The sequence below is a fragment of the Aythya ferina genome, assembly GCF_964211825.1.
Source record: "Aythya ferina genome assembly, chromosome: Z".
Lineage (NCBI taxonomy): Eukaryota > Metazoa > Chordata > Aves > Anseriformes > Anatidae > Aythya > Aythya ferina.
Genome location: NC_140299.1, coordinates 77,088,329 through 77,108,162, shown reverse-complemented (window position 1 = coordinate 77,108,162; position 19,834 = coordinate 77,088,329). Strand labels below are relative to the sequence as shown.

The following is a 19,834-nucleotide window of genomic DNA, read 5'->3' as shown; positions in this document are numbered from 1 at the left end:
TATTTCTTGCATTAAGAGAATTTTGGTGAATGGACTTATGAGGTTTCTCTGCAGGGTAAAAGCTTCTTTTCTCTTTCTTCAAATTATTTTTGAAAGTTAGGCAAACATACTGAAGTATGTTGTGCTTGAGATTTGATCAGTCTTGTTCAGTAATTCCTGAAATCTACACAGAATTTCAGTGATGGTGGACCAGAAAGGTGTAAGGTTGAGACTGAACTGCAGTGAATAACTTTGGTTGATAAATAATCCCTTGTGTGGAAAAAGAGAGGTGCAAGAAACAGTTCCTCCTTCATCTTCTTCTGTAAAGGGAATCAAGGAATATGTGGGGTTCAAAATTTGATAGATGACTGATACTCTATCCTGTGTAATAGTTTGGAACAGATTTTAGTGCTTTATGTGAAAAACATTTTAACTTTTGGACTGGTCAAGCATGAAGAATAGATCAAATGAGAGAGAAAATTCTCATCCCAGATGTGAAGTGGAAGAGTTAGAAAGTTATTTCTTATAAATTTATTTCCTTTATTTGTAAGAATGTTGTTACTCCATTCAGTCCCACTGAGAGGAGTGCTGTTTAATAGTCATGCAGACTGTTTCCTTACTTTAACTTTCTCTCATAGCCCTTTTCACATGAACCTGAGCTTCTCACATGACTTCCAGGAGACTACTGATGGGAACTGCCCAAGAAGAACTGAGGAGCTCAGCATATCCTCTTAAACCTCTATCAAAACTAAATGTTTTATAATACCACTAGGCCAGCAACTGTGCAGACTGAAGTGGAAGCTACTATTGATGATATTAAGAAGTACTTTTGTCCAGTCCAGAAAGATATGCTGTCCTTTGAAGGAGTAAATGTAGATTATTTATGGATAAAATATTTTTTTCGTAAGAATACTGTGTCAGAGAAAAAGCATGTCATCTCTACAGAGCAAGGGATTAGAAGTCTATATAAAATACTGTATGTCATAGAAAAGAGTATCAGTAAGCAAAGAAGGGGGAAAGTTAAGTGTTTTTTTTTTTTTTTTCTCATGGTTCTTACTTTATTTTCTATTAAGCAAATACAATCTTTTCTGTATCAAAGATGAGAAGTCTAACCTACAAAAAGTTATAAGGAACCCAAAGTATGAGTTTACAAAATCATGGAGAATATTTGGGGCAGAAGGGCAAGCCCTCTATTTTTTTATTGCCAGGAAGACACGTAGTCTTGCCGCATTCTGAACAGTATTTTTCTGCAGGCAGTCAGTCATGAGACACAGCACAAAACAAGCTGCTAAGGAAACACAGATTGGCAGTCTATTTACAGTTACTGAGGCTGCAAAGAGTTGTTTTGTGGAGAAGAAACTTAGGGTTCTCCTGAAGAAGTAGACATTCAAGACACTGCATGGTTTGCCCATTAGACCTAAGACATTTCCAAGTCTCATGATGAAATGGGCATTTTGTCTGGATGTGATGAAGATGAAATGAAGGCAAGGAGGATTCTTAGGTTCTTTCTACATGTATCTCCATTTGATTTTAATTTAGTCCTTCAATTCAGAAAACCAAAATGAACCAACAGCAGCACACAATAGAAGAACCTAGTGTACTAAGCATTGATGCTTCCTCCACCCACATAGTACAAATTCTGTATTTTACACTCACTGCTAAAGACTCCAGGCAATATAATCCCTTAACACTTTCCCAAATGCTACATGTAAAGTCATTTTCTACAAAGTGCAAAAACAAGGGATTGGAGGGACAACAAGAAAATATTTTGTTGAGTTGCTCTACTTTATAGAATGATTAATGGAACTGGATCCTCTTTGAAAATAGTTATCTAAACTCTCCTTGAAAATGGCATTAATAGGCATTATATGACTTGCAGAGAACTTGTTTCAGAGCTTTCGTATTCTAGGTGGAAAGTTGAACATGTTTCTTAAACCAAATCTGTCCGGCAACTTCTTGCACTATTGTTGGTGTAGTTATAGGCAGTCTCTTACATGCTGGCATAATGTTCTTTCTCCATAAATCTTCTCTTTCCTATATTATATAAATCCAGTCTATTCAAGTTTTCTTTGAGTCTGTATTTTCCAAATGTTGTATCAGTCTTTTTGACCTATACTCATACCATGTTGTTTTTGTCATACTATGGTGTTCAAGACTAGCCATAGTAATCCAACTGAAATTTTCAGATTGCCTGTGGTTTATATACAATATTCTTGAAATTTGAGATGTCACCTGCCTTTTTTTTTTTCAAGAATATTATGTTATAATATGAAATCTCTGAAATCCTTTCAGACAGGACTTTCCCAAGACTGAGGACTCATTGAGCCAAATGTTCAGCATTGAGACCTTTTGTTTGCAGGTTAAATAGCACACAGAAAAAGAAGGAATAAGATCTTAGAATGATGTACAACGTTATTACTTCAAAGAAGACGGGCTTAAGTAAATACTTACACCTTCTGATGGCTTCGTCTTTGACCCATTACTCTGAAACAACCACAGGATAATAATCACAGATTTTCTATAGGAGAATTAAAAACATAGATTAACACTTCTGTTGCTGAAAGCAAATCACACATTTGCTACACATAAAACCTTGTTGTTGTTTGTTGTATATTTCTACGCTCAGAGCTCTTTGTGTAGGTCAAAGAATAGGACAGTGTAGTGCCAATAAACACTTTCCTGTGAATCACTCTTCCATGCATGCCTATTGTACTGTCTTCTCAAATGTTGATTTTCCAAACATGTCCCAAAAATATCATTTAGTATAATATTAAAAAATCAAAGAATCTAATTTCTGCACACACACAAACACACGCCTTCAGGTTTTTTAGGATTATTCAACGTGGAGAACTACTGATTAAATATTTTCATTATTGTGTTGTATTTTTGAGGTCTATTTTTTAAAAGGGTATTTTTTCACTGTCCACCATACTTCATAGTGCTAAAGTCAAAGTGGGATCGATGTGGGACCATATCACTGTAATCAGCAAATGAGTACCGTAGTTAGTAACAGTGTATTGTCATTGACCATCCTACAGTATATATTGTTCTTACCTCAGAGTTTTTAAGCCTCCATAGCAGGCATTTACACGACTGTGATGTTGTGCCGTTTTATACCTTTTATTTAAAACAATAAATTAATTTTTTAGTTGCAAGACTTTCTTATTTATTTACATCTTTGATTGCAGTTTAAAGATTTATTTTAGGTAAGCATGATTGCCTGTCAGTGGTAACAGTTCTCATAACCATAGATACTTTTGTTTATATAGGATGTTCTGCTGCTTAATTTTTCAGGGCTCTTTCTCAGGATGATCAAGATGATAACCATTTAAAAATAGAGGATATAATTCAAATGGTAAGTTCATCTTGAAATTTACACATAAATATTCCTGTAGGAATGTTGCATGTTTGAGTCACTAAAATGTATCACTTCTGTACCTTTACAACTCTGGACAGAAATACTATTCTTTTATATTAGTGTTGTGGTTTAACCCAGTTGGCAGCTAAACACCACACAGCCATTCGCTCACCCTCCCCCCTCCCTCTCTGGGATGGGGGAGAGAAATAGGAAAGTGAAGCCTGTGAGTTGAGATAAAGACAGTTTATTAAGACAGGATAATAATAATAATAACAACAACAATAATTATGATAATAGTACTACTACTAATAATGTGTACAAAACAAGTGATGCACAATATAATTGCTCACCACCTGCTGACCGATGCCCAGGCTAATACCCCTGAGCAGCCGGCCCCCTCCCCCGGCTAGCCACCCCTATATATTGTTTAGCATGACGCCAGATGTTATGGAATACCCCCTTGGGCAGTTTGGGTCAGCTGTCCTGGGTCTGTCCCCTCCCAGCTGTTGCTGCACCCCCAGCCTGCCTGCTGGCAGGACAGAGCAAGGAGCTGAAAAGTCCTTGGCTTGCTGTAAGCACTGCTCTGCAACAATTAAAACATCAGCATGTTCTCTGCACTCTCCTCATCCTAATCCAAAACATAGCACCCTACCAGCTACTAGGAGGAAAATTAACTATACCCTAACTGAAACCAGGACAATTAGGAATGCATATTTCAGTTTACAGAGTTAGAATCTGGAGCATGTATCAGAGATGAACTGGTCAAAACTTTAGGATTTGATTTTAATCACATGAGGATGAAAAAAATGTGGATTTATATGAAGTGTGTACCACCTCAGCAGCCATCAGAAGCATACTTGGCTATCACTGACAAGAAACATCCTCTAAACTGTAGTCACCATCATCTCATAAGTGCACTGTATTAATACAACAAAGAGTGTGAGCAATGAACTAGGTTCAGAGTGGTTATGTGGAAAGTGACTCGAAATATACAGACTTTAGTTAACCTATGCATACTTACATCTTGTCTGCTTTCCTATCAGTTTCCAGGCTGATGTTTACCCTTATGTTGTTAACATTTTTTGCTTAATTATTATTTCTGTGTACCAAAAATGTTAATTACAATTCTGTGTTAAAAAATATATAAAGTTTTTAATACACTGTGTTCTGAAATGCTTTTCAGTACAATGATAGATCATTAAGTGTTTTCGTTATTCTTGCAGTCAGAATGCCCCAAACCAGAGTGCTTTGAGACTTTGTCAGCCATGGAGCTTGCGGAGCAGATAACTCTTCTAGACCACATAGTTTTCAGAAGCATACCTTATGAGTAAGTATTCTCCTACAATTAACTGAAGTGAGTACATTGGATGAGTTGTTACTGACAGTTTCAGGCGCTACACTAGGTCATGGTACTGCCATCCGGCCAAAGAGGCTTACAGCAGACCATTGTCCTTTGGCTGTTTCTATTATTACTTATTGCTTTTGATTCCCGTATAGTTTGATATTTTTTTTTTTGAAAGAATGAGTTATTTCATTCTGTTGCTAAAGAAAAAATCTGTGTTCAAAGGCTCTGGGCTAGTGAAGGGTGAACATAGTATGGAACTACTGAGTCTCTGGAGAGGGAATGTCAAATAAACTTCATACAGCAGTTTACCATTCATATGATCATGTAAACTGATAAGACCTATTTCAAATAGGGTCACAAAGCTGAAAATTAAGATGGAAAAACAGGGAGAGGGCATTAAAATCAACATAAATCTTCTTAATAAGGGTTAGAGTTTTGTTTATTAGCATTAATAATAAAATAATTAATAATTAATAATGAAATGCTGGAATTAATGTAAAGCTATGTAGTTAGCTTCTAAAAAAAAGAGGTATATTTGAAATCCATTTAGGCTACAGTTGCAGACAGAGACTCTACTGTTAATTGTTTTCATTTTTTCTCTTCACTTATTGTCTAGAGAGTTTCTTGGGCAAGGCTGGATGAAACTGGATAAAAATGAGAGAACACCCTATATTATGAAAACTAGTCAACATTTTAATGATGTAAGTACTTAAAAATATGTATTGCCTTCTAGGAACTCTGTTGACACTGTCTGTGACCTCTGGAACAAATATATCTTTCTTACAATGTTCTGTAATTTCTTATCTAGTAGTGACTGAATGCTATGGTCTTTTTGTGATTAACTCTTTATATCAACACATACAAAGCTTTTAATTTTCATTAATTGGTACTTTGAAATTGTTACATTGGAATTTCAATGACTATTTAATAGATTAAAACATTTTAAACTATCCTACATAAATGATATTTTTTTTCAGAGAAAAAATATAACACAAGTTCTGTTTAATGAATGCCCTTTGAGTCTCTGTGTACATTTGTTCTTTACCATATACCTTGAGTTTGTCTGACTCAAGACAGTATTGTTACTGTTGGGTTGAAAACACACCCCATTGCATTTCTTACCCTTCTTCCATATTCTTATTCCCATCCACTGCTCTACAACACTGATCTCAGTATGTTTTTTTTTCTGATTTTATTAATAGCCATAAGTTCTGTTGTGCACCAGTTTTATTTTCTGCCTTGTTCATTAAATAATTATGTTTCTAATATGATTATGTTTAAATGTCCTAAATACTTCCTCTTTGTTTGGTCAGATGAGCAACCTTGTTGCTTCCCAAATCATGAATTATGCTGATGTCAGCTCCCGGGCTAACTCAATTGAAAAGTGGGTAGCAGTAGCTGACATTTGTCGATGTATGCACAATTATAATGGTGTATTAGAAATCACATCAGCCTTGAACAGAAGTGCAATCTACAGACTGAAGAAAACTTGGGCTAAAGTATCCAAACAGGTAAGAAAGATCTGATTACAATGATGGTTTCTAGATTTCACTGGTCATTATGTTGTTCATGAAACAATGAACAGAAATAGGATTCTTTCCAAAATTTTTCTACCTCAGCAATAGTCTTGACTACCTGCTGGAAGCATCAAGTTGTGCCGGTATGTTGTGTCATGGTCTTTTGCATTTGATATATCCCTTTTTGGGTATCATTAATTAAATATTTGTGAGAACAAACTGATCTCAGTAGAATTAGCAGGTGCTTAAATCTGAGGCGTTAGCCTGAATTACTGAAATATTTGAAAAAAATAAATTTTCTACTTATTGAATTGATACTTAAAGCATATGCATAGGTGTTGACTGGCTATAAACATAATTGGCTCAGGTGCCTAAAGCTGGAGTCATATTTTCCAGCCTGTGCAGGAATTTAGTAGAAAGGGCAGCACTTCTTCTCAAGGTGCTGATTTTTATTGCTACCCAACAAGAAACCGTAGATAACCGGACCTCCTTCTCATTTAGGTGCTCAAGTTTAGATTCAATGAATCTCTCCCTTTAACCCTTGCCTTGCTGCTGAGACTGTCAGCAGTATGGCTGAAACTGTGAGAATGACTGCCAGTAACAAAGAAAAGACAAAATGAGCCAGAATGAAAAGTATCTGGCCTTTTATGTTCTCTGTTTTAAATAGTTTGGAAGACATTTATTGAATTCTTTAAATCTCAACTTTCTGCTGTTTGAAAACATACATATTTTAGTGTGGTGCAATAGTGGAGCAATGATGTCAGTAGAACAGAACCAATCACTTGTAATTTTGGCAGTTTTGGATACAGGTTTTTCAAGCCTGTTGGAACATTTAGATCACCCTTTTTAGATCTTGCTAATTGACATGCGAGAAGGTGGGCTTTTGTCACTGCATTTCCTTCTTGATATGTTTCTGAAGTTTTTGCAAAGCAATCAAGCAGCCCAAGTAATGACATCCGCTTAGAATACACTCTGATTGTACTGTGTTCTCCAATCAGCTTATTCTCATATGTTTTATGGCTGGTGCAATTTTCTTTTATATAAAAATATAATAATAATAATAATAATAATAATAATAATAAAAGAACTTTAAATGCAAGGTCTTGTATAAGAGTTTACCTCAAAAAAAGTATGTTTAGGATTTGCTTGATTTTTAAAATTGTAAAACAAACAAACAAACAAACAACAAAACCTGATTAATGTTAGGATTATAGAAATTTTCAAGGGACCCACAAGGACTGTCATATGCAACTCTTGGCTCCACACAGGATGACCCAACAATTAGGTCCTATGTCTGACAACTCTGTCCTTTTTGAACTTTTTTGAACTTTTTGAACTCTGACAGGGTTGGTGCCAGGACCACTGCCCTGGAGAGCCTGTTCCAGTGTCTGACCACCCTCTTGGTGAAAAACCTTTTCCCAGTATGCGACCTTATTGCACTCTTCTCCATTGCTTACTGAAAACATTATCTGAATGTTTCATCAGCCTGTTATTGTAGAAAAAAAGAAAGTTTCTGCCTACAGCTTCCTATTAACTGGAAATTCAGTTCCAAAGATGACAAGTTTCTTAGGATTCTCCATGCTATGTCAAGTCTACACCATAAATAAGTAATGAAAAGAAAATATATTTTACATATGGAGAAACCAAGCTCTGATGACGTCCAATGAAAACCATTCCTGTAAGACAGTAACATTTTTTCAAATACGCGTTCATTTTTAGTCAGAAACTTGGAAGCAAAACCATTTTAGTGCAGGCTGCAAGACAGTACATCCTTTACTGTCCTTAATTTCGGTAAATCCAGCTGAGGAGCCCCAGTATCACACCAGATCAAGCCTCTAATATTCTTGTATACAGAGTAAACTGAATTGCTGGCCATTAATTTAATGATCTTGTGTTTCTTGCTGAATTTGCAGGCCAATAATATTAGCATAGATACATATTCTGGTTTCACTTGAAGGAACATCTTTAAGGCTGCCTAATCTCCATTTGCAGAAAAACATTAGGAACTACAGTGAAGCTAGATTCTTAATACCTATATAGTTACTTCTGAAAATGTGGTGAAGAAACTAAGTGAATCAAATCTTTTTAAAAAATCATTTATGTGCAACAGCAATAACATCTGTGATGTGTTCTCTTTCTAGGCAAAAGCCCTCATGGACAAGCTTCAGAAGACTGTATCATCTGAAGGAAGATTTAAAAATCTTAGAGAAACACTCAAAAAGTATGTTTACCTACAAAAAGCATTCTTTTTAATAAATAGTAGATAATACATCTTAAATATGAACTAGCTTTGATTAAGCTTTAATAATTAATATAATGTTGAGTAATGCTTTTACCTAGTAACCTTTTAAATTCTGTTTTTATTCTATTTGGAGTTTTTTTCTGGTTTTGTTTGTTTGTTGTTTTTGTTCTGCTCAATATACTCCAATTTAGCACACTAATAGATAAATACAACGTCTTTAGAGAATTACTTAAAAAAAAAACCCACCCTGTTACTCTGTGTGGAATGTTCCCTGTTGGAGTTTTACTTACACTGATAAACTTTTTCAGTAAGTGTAAACGAGGTTATTATAAAGTTTTCTGTTCAAAAACAAGATTGAAAGCAGTCCTTGTTCCTGATAAGAAGTTTAGGACTGACAAATAAGCTTTAGTCAAATCAAAGATCCATTCACCCTATTATCTTATCTCTGACAGTGGCCAGTAACTGATGCTCAGAAAGGAACATAATGCACAATGATATTTCCTATCCTATACCCTCCCAGCCCCTTGTAGTCTGCCACTCTGGAAAAAAAAAATACATTTTTGTACAGTAGTCATTGATTCCTTGTGTTTCACCATATGTAGCTTTGGTATCCAAAACATCCTTTGGCAAGGATTCCACAATTTATGCATGTATTGACTCCAACTGCACACGTTAAAAAAAAATAAAATAAAAATAAATATACATAGTTTATATTTCTATGTACATGTAGTAGAACTACTTTAAATGATAAATTTAAATACATTGTTCAAATTAGTCAGTTTTTAGTGAAAAAAACATTGTTGAGGACTAATCACTTGTTAAAAAACCATTTTCACTCACAATATATGAACAAGTACTCCTAAACACCTTTCAGTCAGTATATTGCTTGCCCTGTGTGCAGCAGTCACCCTCACAATGTAAAAAATAACCAGATTGAAGTGCTTTGCTAAGCAAAGCCAGCTGTCTGCCTTTAATAGTACAGCCGTGGCCCTGCTTTTTTTCTTACACCAAACCTTCAGAAAAACAGATTTGTAGCTATTTCTGCTGAGGTAATAATCAGCAGGTATGGAGTAGTGATTATTTCATTAAAGAAGTAACAATCCCTATCACATTAGTCCTGCCCCACTAAGAAAAGCAGCTCCTGATTCTCTAGGGTCTCTATTCCCAGCTTTCCAGATCATCCTTTCTATCTCTCTGTCTTCCTCTTTCCTCTTTGGGTTCACTGTTAGCAAAGCCAGAAAAGACAGAGAATGTTATCTATATCCATATACACATGTATGTATGTCTCCAAACACATGCATGAGCACACTCACATGGACCCTTACTGGTACTAAAATGCTTATATATGCTGATGCAGAAGAACACTAACCACTCAGAAACTTATCCACATGCACTTGTAGCTTGTGTATAGGATCTATTTCTGATACTGCCTAACAGCCAAGATTAAAATATGCTTGAAGGTGTGCTCAGTGTCCAGATTGTGCCCACCCTTCCTCTTACTCCATCCTTTTTTGTTCTAGATTTTCCTGAAGGCTACCTGCCTTTAATTTCAATTTAATATTTGACACAACCTATTCAATTTGCCACACTCAGAGCAAATATAAATCAAGTGATGTCAATTTTTTGTGGTCCGTTGTTTAAAAGTTCTTTAAATAATAAATTTTGTGTGAGCTATAAAAATACAAGTTTGTAAATTTAGTTGTATATAGATATGCTGATTTATTGTTTTACAGTTGTAACCCACCTGCTGTTCCCTACCTTGGAATGTACTTGACAGATCTAGCATTTATTGAAGAAGGAACACCAAACTTCACTGAGGAAGGCCTTGTCAATTTTTCCAAAATGAGAATGGTAATTTTAATTTCCTTACATGCTTTCCAAACAGATGTTTAATTACAAATTGATTATTGATTTAATTATAACTGCTTAGAATTTCACCAGGTCTTAAAAGTGTGTTTGAATTGTGCATGATAGATTGCTATATGAAAACAATTACTTGACCCAGTCTTTTATCACCACCTTCTGGTAAACTGAGGATTTTTACAGTGTGAATTTGCCTCCAGTTTGTTCTCTGAGAAGTCACAGATAGAAAAAGCAGCTGCCTTAAGCTTGTGAAGAAGCAAGAAAAGATGTCTTGAAATAATCAAATGAAACGAATGTAGTTATTAATCAGAAAGCAGTCAGTGCTCACAATCTTTCGTCAAGTGTGCTAGGATCTATTTTTTAAGAAGTACTTTAAAGTTGATTCTCTCCAACTATCATAAAATGGTGCTTTATAAAACCCCTCAGAGAGAAGTGTGGAAATTTCTCTTTTTAACCTCAGCTTTATGTTCTCATAATGATTACACACTGCAGCAGTCACTCCAGGCAAAGATAAAAGAGATTATCAGTATATGGAGAAGAGAGTAAGTAGACAAGGTGGTTCACTTGAAGCTGACTTAACAATAAATGGCTTATTTAAGATTTTTTAAGATGGAATCCATTAGCTGGTGATTTCTGCCCTTCACTTACATGCTCCCAAAATGAGTTGCATAATTTGGCAAAAAAATCTTCAGTGCCCAACTGAAATCAAAATGCAGTTGTAATTATAATATATTTGTATTCTTTTGAAAGATCTCGCATATTATCAGGGAGATACGCCAATTCCAGCAGACCTCCTACCGCATAGAGCATCAGCAGAAGGTAAGGCTCTTCTTAGATACTTTTACCTACCATTGAAATGAATGCTGTTCTGGTAGTTGGTTCTAAGATAGAGCTGTTGTTCAAAGTTGAAAGCTGAAATGAATGTATTCTGCTGTGACACACAGAGAGCACAGACAGAAATATGGGCACGTAATCTGTGATTTTAAAACCCTCTTTCCTTAATGCTGTATATAGAAGCGATTTCCTCATTCACTGGAAACTCTCTTGGGATTGCAGCCAGCATGGTTTTGGGGTGTGGAGGAATGGGTTGAAAGGGAAATGTGATCTCCCAGTCCAGCTGGAGCATAATTCCCAATGGAATCCCAGAATACTTGGATTAGGGGATAGGAGATGGCCCAAGCATCCTGTGTGCATCCTGCAATTCTTTTTCCCTTGTCCCTTGTGGGACCTATGAAAATTTGTCCAAAGCCAGCCTGTGTCTTCAAAGAAAGACTCTTTACATCTCAGACTCCAGAAAAACAACGTGGGCCTAGGAAGCATTCCTAAGAAACTGAATTTGATTCCTAGAGCACTGTTGGTACAGCTTTACACCATTCAAATGATCTGTTGTGTTTCTCTGAGAAAACATGAGAGGATCTCAGGCTCTGAAATGGGCTGAAGGGGAAAAGGAAAGGAAAGCAGAGACATTTTCATGACAATAAAAACAATCTGTTCAGCTGTGTCTTCTGCATTCCAGGTCACTCACTATTTACTTGACAAGACACTCATCATAGATGAAGATACTTTGTATGAGCTTTCCCTAAAGCTTGAACCCAGACTCCCTGCCTGAAGATCCAGCCTTGCCTCAGAGTCTACAGAAAGCTTTAGTACAATGAAAAAAATTATGCATGCCAAGTCCTAAAGACAGCAAGGGAAATATTGAGAAGAATGCAAGCTCTCTTTTCCAGTAAGAGATACCGAACCTCACAGGATTTCCCTCTCAGGCAACAAAAATTTACTCTTGGACATAGAAGACAAGGATGCTTCATATCTGCATTAAGTGATTGCTACTTTGCAAATATAATGTTTTGCAATAGGCACTGTGCATTTAGTTAATGACGCTTTCTTGTGAACTCACTGTACTCACTGTAGCCATCTTAATGTGACAGATCAAGGAGACAGATCTAAATGGTGGTAATATACCCAGTTAAGATACATGAGCAAAAGGAGATGGTTCTGATGTGGTCTAGGTGGATGGCTAACTATGCGTTCACTGAGGCAGCAATGGTAGTGCCATATGGTGTCCTCATATGATATTAAATTTATTGAAAATCAGGATCTTAACAGTCATCAATGAGCCTGCAGTGACATCAAGGTAGCATCTAGTATTTCTCTCCAGATCTACATTTCTAAAAGTTTATTCAATGCTACCCTTTATAGAATGTTACCTTCTTTAAATGTCTTATCAGCCTTTTCTAAGGTGACTGATTTTACATATAAATAAACTGTAAATATTTTTTCATTAATACTCAGTTTGAGTATTTACAGCATGAAAAATAAAATATCTAGATGAATAGTTGTTCACAATTGTCAGCCTTGCAAGCTTCAGGTGGGAAGTACATGGTTAGGAGCTATACCTGAGACTTGACATCCAGTGAATAGGATGGCTAGTTGAGTTGGTCCTGAAAAGGCACTTTATTTTTCTGCACCTCCTGCAGATTCCCTGACAAGACAGGCAACAGAGCACTTTCTGGACACACTGTGGAGAGAACTATGTGTCTGGTCTGGGTAGTGATCAGCAATGACCACTAGGAGTTGGAATGAATGTTTTGTTTTACATGAAATCAGTGATTTGGAAAATGTCTGTTTTTTTTTTTTTTTTTGTTCAGTCATTCAGTGCTGATTCAGCTCTAAAATCATTCACATCAGTGGCAAACTTGGAATGCCAGCAAATACACACTATACATTTTCATTTGAACTAGTGATTATCATTTGCATATGGGCATATGTTTAAAGAAAATGTGCTAATTGTTACTGTTTCTAAGACCTATGCTTTGTGACTTACCAGTAGATAGATTTAATTTCTACAGCTAGTTGGTACTTCTTAAATTTTTCTGATCATAAGTGGCCTGTTGTAGCTGCATGGCAAGTGAGCTCAAATGCATGCTGTAAAGTACACCATAATATAAATGCAGATATTAGCACTGTTGAATAACTTGGCTGGAATAGTGTCCTTACTTTTCCAATGATATTCAGCCAGTTGAAGAAATAGGGCTATATCACTGTATACCTCCCTTAAATTCTCTCAGGGAGATAGAAGTTTAAAATAGATTGTGACCTAGGCCTATTTGATCTGACATTTTTTACCACAGTCATGATGCTTCTGAAAGCTGGCAATGAAAAACAGATCTGCCTGGCTTGTGGGTTTTGTCTTTATTTGCACTTTAATCATATTGTTAGCCCAGCCGAGAGCTGCACAATAAATTCCATTCGTTCTCAGTGTAACTGCTAGCATTTATAAATGTACTTTAGCAACTGTACATTTCATTAAGGTTCTTCACCACAAGGACCATCTCTTTGTAAATAACTGCATGAATAAGCACCACAAATACTGGAAAATTCCTTAATTAGAAAAGCAGACAGCAACAAAAAAGGAAATTCCAGAAACATTTTAAATACTTCTGATGAATGACTGCTGTAGAAATAAACACAGAAAACGTATGGAAGCTTTTTATTATCAAAAATGTGCTTGTTCTTTCATTAATGAGTGATAGCAAGCTGATTGCATCCCAGTGCATGATATGAAAGAAAAGCATGGTTTATTTGGACCACAAAACCAACATATTGTGTATTTTCTGTTCAAAAACAAACAAACAAACAAACATGTATTATATGTCAGTTTCATAAAAGACTTCAAAGTCACGAAAATATGGGAGAAACATGGTCCAAAAAGTGATTTCTTAACTTGGTTTTATTGTTTCTCTGTTAACACAGAAAATGTGTAACAACTGTCAATGTCAATCGGGATCTCTGTTGTATGCTATTAACTGCTGCTTTATCTTCTTGTATCCTGCTCTACCAAACTTCCTTGATGTTTTTAGGTTTACAGGGTATAGTTCTTCATTTTACTCTGTTCATGGTTTGTTAATTTTTACTTTTTGTACATATATCAGTTCTTCAGAGTTTAAGAGCATTGAATATGTTTTAATGCTTGCAATACAAAGGGGTGGTGCTGTGCTAGTGCTACAGTACTCCAAGTGGACATATGCTAAGATGAAGGAATAGAGATTTTTTTTTTTTCAAAGGTGCTGAGCATTCTTATATTTAAATCAGTAGACAGTGTGTTCAGCTCCTCTGGAAAAGCATATACTCTATTTATATGCCAAACATTACCTCTTGGGTCAGTGGTGGATTTTAGATTAGAATCACTGGAGTGACTAAGGACTGGATATGTGTTCAGAACGATAACAACAAAAAAGGTTATTGTCACAGCAATGTTTGATTTGCTGAGAAGCAATGTATAAATATTTTTGTAAATGGATACATTGTGTTCCTTAAAATACAGGAGGTGACTGCTCAAAGAACTGAGCATACATTTGTCATCCATAATCCTAGCTTGTGTTCGCAACCCTACATCAAAGCTGGAAAGAAATTCTGTGCAGAAATCCTACACAGTAAGTGTAGAAAAGTGTGTTTCCCCCCACACTCAGGTTGTGTAATTCAAGTGTGAGTGGCCTGAGTGCTTCTGCTACAGTATTCCTGCAGTGTTTGAGTTATGGCAATAGCTAGTAGACAGCATCAACCTGCTTTGTGTGAGGCTTCGCCTAGTATATCTACATAACCAGCTAGTGCAGTGGTCTCCCTGAACTGTGCACAGGGATTGTGGAGCTCCTCGCTACCAGCTTCTCTGTGCCAATCCACCACAGCCAGATAATGTAGTATATCAAGATACAAATCCCAGTCATCAGACATCCACTGTTTGCCACTGGTGTTTCAGAGAGGATGTTTCCAAGTGAGGACTTCGACATTTGGATCTTGCTGTCTTTTAGGGTCTTGTCCTTTATAGCTTTTATGCCATGGAAACAGAGTGGACGTACTTTTCTGGAACTGGAGCTAAACGAGCCTGTCTGATTCAGGATTTGGAAGAAAAGGAAGGGCTGAAGCACCTCTCTACTTGCCTTTCTTAGCTCCTCAGCCCTGCTGCACTGGTGAGATGCAACAGCAGTTCTTATGTTGGAGGGGCTGCTCCCTTCAGCACTCTCTGGATAAAATATGCCTCAGGGTGTATGGACTGGCTGCAAAGGGGATAGCATATTTCACCCACTGGTTCAGCAGTGGGCACATTTGTCAGCAAAGTCCAGGGGAGTTCTGCAGTATTTTTACTGCATAAGTAGCAGCCCGGATTCAGCCTGCAGTTAGCTGGGAACCTGGGCAGCAGCACAGGCACTTCCCCTTTCATGTGACTCCAAGCACGTGTCACACACTGATAGGGGTTAGAGTTGCCTTCATCCTAGCCTTCACTCCCTCCCTCTCCTGCCCCAGTGAATTCACCGGTATTGTTCATGGCACGCCACATCAGTTAGTGGATGGAGACCATGCTTAGTCATCGTGTGGAAGAAAAATAAATCTGTTGAATTTACAGTGGCAGTAAGTGTGTATTCTGTCCGTTTCAGCTAGTCCTGTGACACACAAACGTGTAGCTTAATAGCAAGAGATTCGACCAGGACTGATTACTCTTGTCTAAGAGTAAGAAAGAGATCTCTGTCCTCTTTCTGCTTTCCTACTTCGTAATACTGGTTGTTGTTCTGTAGGGTAAAAAGGAATTTAACTCTCTATTTAAAGTATTTATTAATTTTAATCACGTTGATTTTGACTTCAGGACATGTTCATTTTCCCAAATTTTCCTTAATTACCATTATTTATTTTAAGGTTTTTAAAAACATTGTTTTATCTGTATGGATATTCAGTCTTTCCTCCTTTCACTTTTATTAACAACATTAAACATAGATATATGATTTTAAATTCTCGTTTATAGAGACATTTTTACCCACTCATAATTGTTATTCATTAAGGGCAAAATCCTTCAGACCTCATTCTGATAATACCTTAGGCTTCACTGAGAGCTTTTCATAAGTAAGTATTTGGGGATCTGGCTCTCAGCTATTTGCCTGTTACAGTTTTTGCCTCCAAAGGTCAAATGTCTCTGTGTAGGATGCTTTATGTCCAATATGCTACTCACCTATGGTGGTTTTGTTGTATCTTTACTTTTGGAATTGTCTCTGAAGTTTTGTTCTTTAGGTGAATAGATGTATGTTTATTTGACAGATGTACCTATATCTAACACCTTGCTTGGTGCACATCCAGACGTTTTTGCATGTATTGTAACTTATCTTTTATCTGAGGTTATTGCTTTGTATTGTTAGAAAGGCATATCAGGCAGGATGTTGTGCCTATATGCTAATTAAAAATTCTTTTTTTTCCTGAATTTCAAGTGTTCTTACTGGTTTCTCTTTGTTTTGTTACCCACCAGTGGTGAAAAAGTGGGATCTTAAACCCACTCCATCTGAATTCTGGGTCTTTTAGACAAACATGGGAGGGAAGGGGCAAGCCATTAATAAGAAGGACAAATTAGAGAAAATTCAGAGTGTTTTTATTGTGAAAGAAGGGTCTGACTTACTGCTTTTTATTCTTTGCTTGTTTATGCTGCATTGGAACTGCTGTGGGCATCATTGGGATTAAAGCTGATTGTAGCTTGGAACAGAGAACGAAACCAATTTCATACAGACCTACATGTGCTGATCCATTGTGGTGTGTACATTATAAATAACTAAATAAGAACATGTAGCAGATTAAACAGAACCAGCTGCACAACTCATTCTTCTTAGCTAAGGAGAGCCCCCACGTTTCCACACCTTTGTTCCCTTTATGCTCTGATAGGTAATTGCAGGTACGTGGAGTTTAAGTACTGCTTCAGAAGGTGTTTAGTGACTTCCTATTTCAGTAGAATGTTTCTTTAAACAAGAGGCAATGAATTATGTAGAGAGAAAATAACTTTGTCCCTACCTTCTTTCTTTTGTTGCTTTGTTGTTGAGCTTTTGTCTAAATATACTTAGGCCTTCTCTTGGCTCGTGTGCTGATCTGGATTTCAACAAGTAGAATAGGCATGTATTCAACACAAGTAAACAGAAAACATTTTAGGTTTGTAAGTAGCGTATGTCCCTCCTCTTGCAACAGGAAAACAAATAACACAAAGCAACTTGTACATTGAAGAAAAATAGCTAATAGTGCTTAAGATTACAAAAGCAGATCTCCAGCTTGTTATATTCTTTAACCACTGTTTACTGCTTTCCTTTGTTCAATTGACTTCTTTCTTTAAGGGCATAGAAAAACATCTGTTAAATCTGTTTCAGGAAATAACATATTTGAAGTAAATAAACAGTGTACATCAAGTCTGTGTGAGATGAAGTTAAAGCAAGTGGTGTATTAAAATCAGAACCTATTCAGTATTCTGTGACCTTGCAATCACATTTTCTGCAATCTTACATTTTCAGTGTTTCATATGAGAACAGACTTTGCTATACCTTTCTAGGTGCTGGGTATGTTTCATATAAATCAAAATGAATAACTGTTCCAGCCACAAAGAAGTCACAAAATCTTACCAGCACTTCTTATTCTGTTCTAAATCTATAAAATTTATTTATTCCAGTTAGTTTGCTGTTGAAATTTTATCTCTAATGGGAAAGTCATCTGAAAAAGACCACTGTTCTTCTATAACCATGTCTGCTGAAGTTTCCATGACAAAACAAGCTGAATCAATGTGACAGAAAGAGGAAAGGTACCAGAATTTGCCATGCCTGAGTATGCTTGTTGACTGTTCTTCTCTAGTTGTTACTCTAGAATTCCCTCATAATCACAATATCACAGCTGATTATTTTTTTCATTTTGGTATTGGTAATTGCCATATTTGGTAATTTTAAACTAAGTGCAGCATTTTTCCATCCTATTTTATGAGGGCAGTAAGAATACCACCTGTGGAAATGCTAATATTACAGATTCAAATCCATAGTTAAGGTGTGTTTTGAGATGAAAGCAATGGCCTGCTAGATTATGAGCCTCCATCACCAGCAGCTGCTGACCCTGCAGGAGAGAGACATTGACAGAGTGAATGTCATTCTCTGCCTTGGAGAGGAGAGGATGCCAAAGTTTCCTCCTGCAAAGCAGTGCTATTTGCTTGTACTCAACAATTCCTGTTGAGAGAGAAAAATAAAAAAAAAGCATTTCAGTGAGATACAAAATGTTGAGATGTCTGACATGAAATTGCTGCCCTTTTCATACACGTGAAATTGTCTAGTGTAGACTAGACAATTCCTACCTCCACTCTTGCTGCTCTGGTTAAAACTTATGCATTGCAATACTGTGCAAAGCAGTCTGTAGCAAAAAATAGTATGATCACTTTTTGGACAATCATGAAGGCCATATGATTCTCTTGTAAGGATTATGGGTATTTCTGCTTTCCCATCGGGTCAACCCCATTTTTAGAAAAGTCCTTTCTCCTCACTTTGTCCAGAAAACACACAGCTAATTATAGAGAACCTTTCCTATAGTATGTGGTGGATGTCCTGTGAAGAGCAGCGTTAATAACTTAAAATAACTAGGGTTATTTTTAACAGGTTGGTTGGATGGTTGGATCCAGTTCAGATTTTTATTTAGTAGACGTGTATTAGCACTTAAAAGTAAGTGGAGTAACCACTACTGTAGGAGGACTGTTCAGTGCCTACTTGTGCACCTGGTCAATGGAAAATTTTTGACCATGCTTAGCACCAAGTACTTGCTTCAATTCCAGCAATTGCAGTGGGGTGTAAGTGGTTAATTGCAACCTCAAAACAGAATGTTTCTGTGGTCTGAGATCTTGCTAACTGCTTACAATCCCTTTAAGTGGATATTGAACATCCACAGTTACAAGGAAATCTCAGTAAGAGGTCTGGCAACCATTTGGTAAACAAAGATACTTCTTCCCAAGGGGGTACAATTCACTGCATTGTTATATGACTGTCTTCAGGAATCTGAAAAATTAAGGACCTTCTGAACGTGAAGACCAGTGAATTTCATTGCATCTGGGGCAAGCTGACCGTTAGCTTTTGGAGATAGGGGGTGGCTCTTAGCAGCTGTATGATACCAGAGCTCCAACTCCGGCCACAGGAGAGCTAATAATAAGCGTCCTTGCAAGCTCTTCATAACAAACTTGCCATCCTCTAATTCCTAATTTGGTAATTTGGTATATGTAATAAGTAACACTAACTAGCCTTACACTTTCTGTCATGATTCCTTTGATAACTAATAACTTATTGCCCTCATATGGAAATTTGATTTTATAGAAATTATCTTTGAAAGAAATACATTAACCAGGAAGGCCTTCCCATAAAATAAAATGACCCTATTTGCGGTCTGTGTAGTTAGCTTCTCCATTCAACAGCTTCCTTAAAAAACTCTAATGGGACACACATTGCAGCTGAATTTCATCTGAACTCCCTGCACAGGGACAGATGGCATTAATATGAATAGCAATTGAATTAACACTCAGCTACTGCTACCTCCCCAGCACAAGCTCTGAAACCAAGACAGATTTTTAATTGGGAGATTTCACATAAATATTTAGGTTAGATAGATGAACATAGAGCATTATTTATGGATGGTTCTTCTCATTCCAAGTGTTTCTGTAACTGAGTTCCTCAGAAAACAGCTCAAAGAACTGTAAGACCAAGCTATTTCTC

The 19,834-nt window shown here is 36.6% G+C and overlaps 1 protein-coding gene across 1 annotated transcript in view; it reads left to right on the top strand.

Moving 5' to 3' along the window:
- RASGRF2 (Ras protein specific guanine nucleotide releasing factor 2) overlaps positions 1 to 19,834 on the top strand; it is a 153,401-nt gene that overhangs the window by 126,229 nt on the left and 7,338 nt on the right. Inside the window, exons 20-27 of the mRNA XM_084505164.1 lie at positions 3,274 to 3,334; positions 4,561 to 4,664; positions 5,299 to 5,383; positions 5,996 to 6,193; positions 8,341 to 8,420; positions 10,175 to 10,292; positions 11,055 to 11,123; positions 11,821 to 15,710. Coding sequence (XP_084361290.1) covers positions 3,274 to 3,334; positions 4,561 to 4,664; positions 5,299 to 5,383; positions 5,996 to 6,193; positions 8,341 to 8,420; positions 10,175 to 10,292; positions 11,055 to 11,123; positions 11,821 to 11,913 — 808 coding nt within the window. The 3' untranslated portion in view covers positions 11,914 to 15,710. The remainder of the gene's footprint in view (positions 1 to 3,273; positions 3,335 to 4,560; positions 4,665 to 5,298; positions 5,384 to 5,995; positions 6,194 to 8,340; positions 8,421 to 10,174; positions 10,293 to 11,054; positions 11,124 to 11,820; positions 15,711 to 19,834) is intronic.